The sequence below is a fragment of the Macrobrachium nipponense genome, chromosome 34, assembly GCF_015104395.2.
Source record: "Macrobrachium nipponense isolate FS-2020 chromosome 34, ASM1510439v2, whole genome shotgun sequence".
Classification (NCBI taxonomy): Eukaryota; Metazoa; Arthropoda; class Malacostraca; order Decapoda; family Palaemonidae; genus Macrobrachium; species Macrobrachium nipponense.
The window spans coordinates 59969479-59980800 of NC_061095.1; the positions used below are offsets into that span (position 1 = coordinate 59969479).

The 11322-nt window shown below is 43.7% G+C and overlaps 1 protein-coding gene across 1 annotated transcript; it reads left to right on the forward strand.

Annotated features, from left to right (window-relative positions):
• Positions 1–448: 448 nt before the first annotated feature.
• On the forward strand, positions 449–1984 carry LOC135208117 (collagen alpha-1(I) chain-like). Its single transcript, XM_064240264.1, has one exon. It carries the CDS (start codon positions 449–451, stop codon positions 1982–1984), a length of 1536 nt encoding a protein of 511 aa, XP_064096334.1.
• Positions 1985–11322: the final 9338 nt, after the last annotated feature.

Genomic DNA, 11322 nt, shown 5'->3' on the forward strand with positions numbered 1-11322 from the left:
TGAAAAATGTTTTGTAAGAGTTTTATTGATTCCTGAAGGGAAAAGGAAAGATGGAGTGGTTGTAGAAAGTTTGGGAAATGAGTGGGATTTCTGAGTGGCAGAAAAAGGACCGACAATTGGAGGGAAGATTGGTGGAGTCTCCCGGAGAAGGAGCAAGGTTGCAGTGAAGATTCGTGGAGTGCAAAAGAATGAAGAAGGATTGGAGGAAAAGCCTGTGGAGATTTCAGGTTCTGTGGCATATTCTGGTTCTCCTAAGTTCAAGCCAAAGGGTAAGTGTCTGCAGGGACGGCGGGGCAAAGCCGCCGATACCGCCCATGGGCGGGCGGCAGGAGGCCCGCCGAGATCCCGGGCGGGCTGGCCAGGAGCTCGCCGAGGTCCCCGGGGCGTGCGGGCCAGAGGCGCTCCGAGTTCCACCGGGCGGTCGGGCCAGAGGCCTGCGAGTTCCCTCATGGCGGGGCGGGCACAGGAGAGTGCCCGCGAGGTCCCCGGGGCGGGCGTCCCGGAGGCCGCCGAGATCCCACTGGTGCCGGGCGTGCCACTGGGCCCGCCGAGGTCCCCGGGGCGGCGGTCGCCAGTGCCGTCGGGTCCCCGGGGCGGGCGGGCCAGTGGTCCAGCCGAGGTACCACGGGCGGGCGGGCCAGTGGCCCGCCGAGGTCACACGGGGCGGCGGGCCAGTGGGCCGCGGGTCCCACGGGCGAGGCGGCCAGTGTGCCCGCCGAGGTCCCCGTGCCGTGCGGTCCAGTGGGCCCGCCGGGACACGGGGCGGGCGTGCGATGGGCCGGCGAGTCCACGGTGGGGGCGGGCCAGTGGCCCGCCTATGTCCCTGGTCGCGCGGGCCAGTGGATCCCGCCGAGGTCCCCGTGGCGGGGTCCCGGCGGGGCAGGACAGTGGGCCCCGCCGAGTTTCCCCGGGCGTGCGGCCAGTGGCCCTCCGAGGTCCCCGGGGCGGGCGGGGCCGCGGGGCCCGCCGAGGTCCCCGGTCGGGCGTGGCAGTGGCGCCGCCGGGTACCCCGGAGCGGGCGGCCAGTGGGCCCCGCCGAGTCCCGGGGCGTGGCGGTCCAGTGTCCCGCCGAGGTCCCCGGGCGGGCGGTCCAGTGGGCCCGCCGATGACCCCGGGCGGGCGTGCCAGTGGGCCCGCCGAGGACCCCGGGGCGCGGGCCAGTGGCCCGGCTGGACACCCGGGGCGGCGGGCCAGTGATGGCCCCCCGAGGTCCCGGGCCGGGCGGGCCGCCTGGGGCCCGCCGAGGTCCCCTGCCGTGCGGGCCACTTGGGCCCGCCGAGGTCCCCTGGGCGGGCAGGCCAGTCGGCCCGCCGGGTCCCACGGCGAGCGGGCCAGTCGGCTTGCCGGGTCCCGGGGCGGGCTGGCCGCTTTGGCCCGCCGAGGTCCCGGGCTGGCGGCCAGTCGGCCCCGCCGAGGTCCCCGGGGCGGTCGTGCCGTGGCCCCCCCGAGTTCCCCGGGGCGGCGGCAAGTGGGCCCGCCTAGGTCCCCGGGGGCGGGCGTCGGGCAGTGGGCCCCCCGATTCCCGTGCCGGGCGGGCCACTGGCCCGCCGAGGTCCCCTGGGGCGGGCAGGCCATCGGCCCGCCGAGGGTCCCAGCGGCGAGCGGGCCAGTCGCTTGCACGAGGTCCCCGGGGCGGCGGCCAGTCGGCCCGCCGGTCCGCCGGGGCGGGCGGGCCAGTCGGCCCTGCCGAGTCCCCGGGCCGGGCGGGCCAGTCCGGCCCGCCGAGGTCCCCGGGGGCGGTCTTGCCAGTGGGCCCCCGAGTTCCCCGGGGCGTGCGGGCCAGTGGGCCCGCCGAGGTCCCCGGGGCGGGCGGCCAGTGGCCCTCCGAGGTTCCCCGGGGCGGTCAGGGCCCAGTGGGCCCCCCCGAGTTCCCCGGGGCGGGCGGTCCATTGGGCCCCCGAGGTCCCCGGGGCGGGTGGGCCAGTCGGCCGCCGGGTCCCTGGGGCGGCCCCCTGTGGAAGTGTTTCTAGCTGCGTACGTATAAGACTCTTTGCGGTATCATTCTATAGAATCAGATATGAAGATAGAGGTATTTAAACCGGAGACCGACTATAATCCCAGTCTTCGATCCAATATCACGATTTGTAAATCATAAGAACATGACACTTTCTTCTTTATCCGTCTACACCAAACCGATTGACTCTGGGTGATAAAATAATAGTTTTGTTTTCATAATGGAAAGGAATTCCAACACACCAGTTAAGGGAGATTATTTTGTTTACATCACCTAGTCAGATTATTTATTATGTGTATGAATTCCTTGTTTACTGATTATCACTCATAATATTCGAGCGCTCTCAATTGCGGTGTTGTTTGTTTTAGTGCTATTAATTCTATTAACGTGTCAAAGGCGACTATTAACCAAAGAAGTACCCCTGGCCTATCTAAGAGAACTATTATCTTAAGTTCTTTAACTTATAAATTTATATAACATCGCATCAATTCTAGATTCTTCGCATTTTGTACTCTATGGATTGATCATAATTTATAAACATGGCTGTTATTTTTTTGGTTTCAAAACATGCAACAGCAACGCATTACATATATCCATAATTTCAATTTGGTTGGTTGGTTTAAACGTAATCATTCCTTAGGCCATCCTGAAATGACATTTAATAAATAAACTATAGCTATCAAAAGACACACATGACTGTGCGGGGTTGGGCACAAATAAAATGCTCTTATAGGCTTTTTTACCGAGACGAACTCAATCGACTACTAACTTTGTTCATGGTTTGGGTTGACAAGGCCACACCCACCGGCGGTGAATTATGGAGGTGCACCTGAGTATTACTGGTTGGTGTTGAATATTGCTTTGGATAGCTGTAGTCTATCCAAAATTAAAATAATAGCGCGACGAAATACATTTAATAAAGAACTTTCATATCAAATAAGTCAAGATTAAATAACATGACCAATGTAACATATCCCCAATTATTCAGCATAAACAACTTCCGCAAGTCGTTCAAGTTCCCACTCCTCCTCCCACCTTCTTATCCACAACTGTACCGTGGTGGGGTACTACACCAACATCACGTGCATGGTCGTATCGGGAAGCTATGTCGCGTAAAGTGACAATCGTCCTCGAACGCCATATTTGTATCCCTTCAAAGTCTGTGGAGTGTTATGAAGTCTGACCTAGTTTCAAAATCCTGCTGACGAACTCACCTCCTTTGGGATTCAACTCTGTTTCGATCGAGTAAACAATACATTGCTTCATATATCATACATCGTTCCTTGATTGTAGGAATTAGCCAATAGGGATCCTAATCACCATGGTATTGAAATACGTTACTACTGTAAATATATGACTGCTCACGTAATATTGTTCCTGTTAATAAGTTACATTGAGAACTGAATACTCGTTGAGGCCCTGCTATCGTAAATGCGCTCGGTACAAGTGTTCGCGAATCTCTAACCTATTTTCTTTTCTCTTGTAACTAAGATTCGTATAAGTACGAGATTTTGCTGTAGTGTAATTTTTTAAAGAGAATCATGATCACAAATTATAAAGAGTATACACTTGTCCCTGTAACGAAGAGGCAAACGGCTCGATTGCCAGAATGGATATGAACAGAACAGTTACAGAAAAAAATTGCCTACCCTCTCCCTTCCACCCACTTCCACCCCCGTCCTCTTCCTTCCCTCACCTCTTTCCTCCCCATCCATTTCTCTCTCTCTCTCGTCATGCTCTCTCTTCTCTGATGTTACTTCAGTTTAAGTATATTTGTACTATTTTTTATCTATCCATCTATCTAATCTAATCATAATTTACAATGTTGTTTATATCGTAACGAGTCACTCGGTGATGGCATTATTGTACAGTACGGTTACGGTTGATATTTTAGCCTATGTGGTACGGTAACGAATTACGCATGACAATTTTACCAAGTACTGTACTGTACTGTTTCAGGTACGGAAAATGTTGCAAATTCCGTACCGCGACTACCTTACCTAGGCATGGATATATTTACTTTTGCTCTAAACGTTGAAACAAGGGAACAATATTAATTAATCTTATAATAGTAACCAGTGATATAGCCTTTTTTTCCTATTATTCTGCATCAGGCAGCAGTTAGTCAGCGAGTAGTGAGTAGCTATTCTTTTTTATCTTGAGGTCAATTTTTCTTTCTTTCTTTAGTGACTATTGATTTTTGGGTAGGATAATGATTATAATGATTAGAGTGAGAGATTCTGCATTATAGTGAGTATAGAACGATAGACCCTGTGATTGATGGTAAAGTTACTTTATACTGTGTTTGGTACCTCCTTTCGCAATCTTTCATTTGACTCAGGGGCATCAGCCATATCTTGTATTACGCGGTGAAGAAGAGTGGCCGGAACATAACTGTCGGCATGGTAGCAGAAATCCCGTTTGTCACGCAACTATTTTCAATTTTTTTTTTAGCAAAGGAGAGCCGCCTATTGCCTCCGATTGGTTTGAATAGGTAAACTGTTTAGTTTCTCCTGTGTTACAATAAATTGAGCATTTTTACCGGAGTTAAAGCCTTGAATTATAGCGGCAAAAAATTATAGCAAATCCTCGTACTGATCCCGTCTTCATTACAGGGTTATTGACCAAAAACGTGACTGCACTGTCTGTGAAACCCACAGTAGGGGCTTTAAACCAATTCGATTAAACATTAACCATTTTATCAGGCTTGGAGTAATTGTCATTTATCTGAAATTTTTTTATTAAACGTTTTGGAAGTTACTGTAATTGCGTTTGTTTTTTATTTATACTTATGGTAATCGTAATTGTAACTGAAAAGTTCAATAATAAGTACTTTATTTGAAATTGTTATCCTAGAGCAGCCCTCTTACTTTACGGGGGGGGGGCACTCATCCTTAACCACATGCAACTGAGAGAGATTTTTTGAGTCGCCTTACCACAATTTATTATTATATTTTAGGGAGAAATGTTAACAAACCACTACCAATGCTAAACAAATTTTTATTCCATTTCTTTCCTTTTTTTGTACAAAGTTTTCGAAATGTTTCCAATATTTGAGTTTTGTATTTCAGTATATGTTTCTTATAATCGAGCATATAATTTTCAAACACAATAACCATACTAACATTTACTTAGGCAAATCATAGGCATGTTGTAATGATAATTTCTGTCAGTTCTTAATATTTTATATATGTTTGTTTTTTATTTTGTACTAAAGGTATTAAAAGTTACAACTTTGCAATTGTTGAAAATTGAGCTGTAAAAGACCTAACATCAAGTATAAACACTTGCAACTATCTGCATTGTTTAAGGAAATGGGTGTGCTAAATGTAATTGAATGATACATTTTTATATATGTATTTGTAGCTGTTGATTACAATTGTGAAATTATACTAATGTCGTTTTGATATTTTTCCCCCTTTTGTAATTGAATTTATAAGATTGTAATTCGATAACAGGTCCCCGGTAATTATGATTCCGAATTGTAATAGAGCATAAAGCAAACGTAATTACCCCTACCTGCTTATGTACATAAGAACATGCGACATACTACTTCAATACGAATGGGATAATCATAAATAATGGAAACAAAAATAATCTTTTTTTATGTATACATGGAGAAAACTGATTAGAAGATCTGATTTTTCCACTGCCACTTCGTCTCTCTCGGGGCCACTGTGGTAATGAATTGTTCAATCTTTTAATCACTTAATCTTTCTCGGATCTATGGGTTCATGTCTGCACCCTAGTTTTTGGCAGTCAACATTCAAAGGCCTCTCGACCTTGAAACCATTCTGGACTATTCTGGCGCTTATGGATTGGGAGAGCTTGTCAGAATGACATGACAGACTAAGTGAAAAGGGATAATTCCGCTGGTGAGTGAGGAGAAAGAAATCTTGCAGAATTTTAACGTATTTTTCACTGATGAAAACCTTCCAATCTTTGTTATCATATTTTTTTATGTATAGACCATTAGGGAAATCCAGGCCCACTACGTTTACGGTTACAACACTCCTGGCACTTCGTAAATGTTTCCTGTGGATTAATCTGAAGGAACAACAATCTGATTTTTTTTTACAATTTAACGCGTTGCTTTTCCGTACCAGAGGAAAAAAAAGTATATCTTAGTTTTACAACCACTGAGCTGATTACAACTCTCCTAGGGCTGGCCAGAATGATTAATATTTTTTTCGATGCTTCAGGAACCATTGGTCACCCTACCAACGGGACCTACACAGTTATAACATAATTGTGAGATCCAATCCACACTACATCGAGAAATGAATACTAATCAAAAAACGCAGATAAATACAATTCTCGATCCCGTGTTGGCCTAGCCGGATTCGAACTATCGGACCACCGAATTGCGCCGAGCGCGAAAACCCTCGTCCATCCAGCGAGGACTGTACAGGGAAAATAATGATATATCGTAGGGGGAAATGTAAATGCTAAGTAACACCCTGCCCTAAGATAATGTCTATTCATCTAGAGGATAATACTTATTAACAGTTTGCATCCATCCACCTCTTATACCAAAACAGCTCGAAAGTGGATTAGTGGAATTCACGTTAAGAGAGGGACAGCACCACCTTTAGTATACAGTGTTTTTGCAAACAACAGACATTAACAATTTTTCTTATGAGACATCAAATTTTAATTAACGTTATCAGCAGTATGACCCGAGATGTTGCAATGCCAGTAACAGCCACCACTCAATCAGTCCCACTATCGTGTGATTTTAATATATCACTTTGTCAGTGATACGATATAACTGCTACAGCACCCGCTTTACACTCTAACTAGTTTGTCACCCAATCATGGCTAGACTAAGGTGTTTGTAATAATTTTGTATGTTAATCTGTCCTCTTCTAGTATTTCGTTATAGTCTCCAATGACAGCAACTATGTTTCTCCGGGCCCAGGATCGTCGCGCTACGAGAAAGTGGGCTTCATATGGGGAGAAGAGAGGGGGGGGAGCGTCTGTTGCACATCATTCTTGACGTCACCCCTCAACATTACATAAATGGAAAAGGAGGCACGCTTAGACTGGGAAATTGACCGACTTTGATAGCTTTATTTATTTCATTTCTTTACTAATTTTTTTAAACGAAACCTTATAAACCTGAATTATGAACCTAATTACAGTTCTTTGGTCCTGTTGAAACTCTAATAGTATTCTTTCTCTTTACTTCCCAATATCCAAATAGCGTTCTCATAGTAAATACTAATAATTAATCTTGATTATCTTAGGTATCTGCATGTTAATTTACGTTTTCAGTTCAAGACCTCCAACCCACAAATTGCCACCCTTACGATAACGTCTCGACATTCGACGAGCAGCAAAGATCCCTTTTACCAATACTATTTGCTATTCGTGACGTCTGTCATTAAATGTTTCGCTATGACGGTGCGAGGACGTCTGCATGAGGCAGGAATCCTCAGTAGAATATCCTGCCAAGAGGGAATTTCTCGCCGAACGGCATCGTGCTGATAGGCTTGCCTTTGGTCAACAGTTTTTGTGGGGAGGATTGGATTTTTGGTCTCGAGTCGTATGCAGTGACGAAAGGTCCTTTACTAAGAAGTCCACGGCATAATACATACTGAGGACCGAGTAACATAGGTGAGTTTCTATAATCTTAATACAGTCAGACTATATAATTATAAACAGTTAATATTATAATCAAATATAATAATTTTGTCAATAACCATGTTTTTCATCCAACGTAGATTGAATAGGTGGCCACGAGAAGTGTGAAAATTAAAATTCTTCATTGAAAATCCCCATTAGTTCTACTATGGCCAGCTTTCAGGCATTAACAAATGCAGTTTATAATGTTTGACAATAAGCACATAGGCAAACTTATAATATAAGTTCCAGCCTGTTTACTGATTAAAGATCATATCTAACGACCGTTGCAGATCAACTTAATGCTATTGATAAGTTTAATCCTTGCAGATGAATACATTATTTAACTTATTTCAAGGTTTTATTTGCATTTTTTTTCCCAACGATATAATCATTATTTTCCCTTACGCAAACAGAGCGTAAATTCATAAAAATTAGATTTTTTTCCCTTCCGATACTACAGAAAACATTTACGCGGTGACCAGAATGGTCATGTTCCTAAGTAACGTGTGGGGCTGGATCTTCTTACATTGTTTGGATGAAGATCACCAGGATTAGTGGAGGTTCACTGATAGAAAAATAACATTGAAATTCCTTCAGGATTTGCTTAACTGCTTCACTTCACAGCGGAATGCTTCTCCCCACCTGCTTCTAGTCCAATTTTCATTCACGACCGCTGCCCAGCCATAAGGCCTAGAATAGTCCAGGAATGGTTTTCAAGTCGAGGGGCTGAGTTGCTTGACTGGCCATATAGGATACATACATGAACCTCACTGAGGATATTTTGGCTAATTTGGTAAAATGTTGGAGCACTGGGAGCTAGAAGAGACCCAGAATCGAACTTACGGACCACTGGGAACACAATGAAGCTCTTCCACAACCGACACACCTGTCGTCAGAAACCATGAATCTTCTATCCCTAACAGAGATTGCAAGAGGTGATCTAGAAGTAAGGTGGCTGCTTCTCACTATATTAATAAATAATGTAAAAATTAAGTGTGTATATTTGGATCCCCCGTATCTGAAGCTGACTTCCTGTCGTATGATGCAAAAAAAAAAAAAAAAATCGTACACAGACCTATGCATAACGTATAGCTCCCAGGTTATGCATTATTATAATTATTTATTAGATAGGTGAATTTGATCTCTAAGGAGTTCAAAAACTAAAGGGAATTTCGCTATCCTGTTTTTCTTTAAAATTATCTAAAAAGAGAACCCTAGGACAATATCATCAACTACATTTCTCCAAATAGCTCTTTCCACAATGGACAGGTAAATGACTGAAGAAGGCTGTTTAACATGAGACGTCTGTCCTCTTTATCCTCACCGAATGATTGATAAGAGAGAAAAGGAATTTCTGTCCGTATGACATTAAAACATGTATCACATTATTATATTAAAAAATTATAGCCAAGTATATATGTTTATATCATATCCTTTACTATTATTGTAATGACGCGTGTAGTAATACCTCTAGTATATTCAAAGGGAATACAACACAACCATGACTAACATGACCTCGATATCAACAATGGTTTATCATTGGCAAACGATAAAGTTTTATCATATGTGAAGGTGTAAAAGTTTGGCCAATTTGGAGTCCATCTTTCACTTTCCATTACAACGTTTGGAATTTTCTCTGTTCCCTAGTAGTTTCATTTTGATTCCTCATTACGTCTAGTCATCTCTCTCTCTCGCTCTCTCTCTCTCTTCTCGTCTCTCTCTCTCTCTTCTCTCTCTCTCTCTCCTTTTCATCTCTATATGTATTTCAAGAGAGAGTGAGTTGAACCCATCCTTCGTCTTGTAATGTTGTTGTATTCAAAAATCTCAGTACTATAATAAGATTAGATACACACTAAAAAACACGCAGACATTAAAGATAAACACGAAAATATTTCAAGTGAGCTTTTCGTTAGCCATACACTCTATCCACGAGCATATCTAGTACTTCGTGCACTCATCGGGGTCGCAACAGGCCCACCTTACCCCTAGACCCCCACCCATTTCAGTTGTAGCAAAGCCCGGCTGAGGACATTGGTACAGCAAAAGCAAGAAGCTCGTCAGTTTGAATTACATTTTAGAATTCCAAAACCGTAAGATGGCTTAGCAACAAGAATTCAATCCCCGACACCTCTCCCCCCCCCCGCCCCCCGAAAAAAATATATATGAATATATTAGTTTAGTCAAGATTAGAGCGTGCTAATGACATATCAAAACTGCATACTTAGCGCAGTGGTATATCTAGAAGACATGTCACTTTAAATTAGCTGATATGGAGGAGAGAGAGAGAGAGGGAGAGAGAGAGGACTAAGGTGTCGGACACTTTCAACATGTTCACTGAGTGTTTGGGTATGTTCAATGAAGTGCTGCTGCGCTTCTCTTTATAGCTTCCTATTATATTATTGGTAGAAACGCACTGCAACCGATACTATAACTTGGCTTACGTGATAAGGTTAAAATATCCTGTTATGATGTTCGTGATTCTCTCCAATACCAATATAACTAAAATTTTGATCAGTTTTAACTATTGCGTAATGAATATGACCGATATATATTAACAGACACGGTGGTAAGATAACGCCTTAGACAAAAGTTAGATGGAACCCTAATAAACAACTTATATTAAAAGTGAGACAGTAATCTTAGTTACAGCGATATAACCTGCTCATATTTCTTTTTTTTTTCCTTTTATTCTATGTGTGTGTGTGTTAGTTCGTCTATCTCCAACCTTACCTAATGACTCCTCCCACTGAAAGAATTCCAGAGCTCATTGGTGGAACTCTTGCTAAGAGAGGAAGAGTCCTCCCCCCATCCCCTCAGTAAACACTGTTACATATAATTTTTTTCGAAGTCCCTCAAGAAGGTGTACCAGGGAAACTGTGTTCAAACTGTACCACAAAAAATGCAAATAAGTCATGACAGGCATCCTGTAAAATCATTGAAGTTTCTGAAAAAAAAATTACATTCGATTTCCAATTAGTTAATGTAACTAAGAAATACTTCTATGTTTTGTTACAATGGCCGTAATAAATGCATTATTAGATTAACTAAGTTATTCGAAAATATTTATCACAACTTAACTTCCCTTCTTGAAAACAAATTATTTATGGGTAGATGATATTAGTGTTTACACTACTTTAAATTGTTATGTATTCCTGTTCTACCAGAGCGAAATGGTAGTACACCACCTTCAGTTTTTGTGAGGTCATTCTTAGAAATAAACAGTGTATTTGCAGAGAGAGAGAGAGAGAGAGAGAGAGAGAGATGCTTAAGTACAGAACACGACTGAACGCCTTTCTTTGTCTTGGACAAAGCGAGATCCGAAATTGAAGTTTGAACAGAATTTATTGGCGATAAGTCTACTGAGACAAATACCGACCCCCGATGCTCAAATCTCATCCAGAAATCGTTAGTTTTCCATTAAGGATAATCTATTATAACTGATCATTTTCATTAGTACTGTTCGACCCCACGATAGGGAAGCGAAACTGATTTGTCTGTCCATCTCTGCGTCTGTTACTTTTCAATTTACTTTAGAATTTGGACGGAATTCTGTAGACAGGTGAGTTGGCACCGGATGCATAAAGTTCTACTGATAATGAATTTTTTTTTTAGTTTTTTAATTCAGATGGTTAGATTTTGAGAATAAATCAGGTTCGAATGTAAATCCAGGATTTATCTTGTGTATTTTAATGAGATTTTGTGGATTATTGATGGATTTTGGGGAGATTTTCTTAAAGACA

Bases quoted from the DNA above. Each gene is read 5' to 3' on its own strand.
- LOC135208117 (XM_064240264.1), top strand. From the start codon at position 449: ATGGCGGGGCGGGCACAGGAGAGTGCCCGCGAGGTCCCCGGGGCGGGC.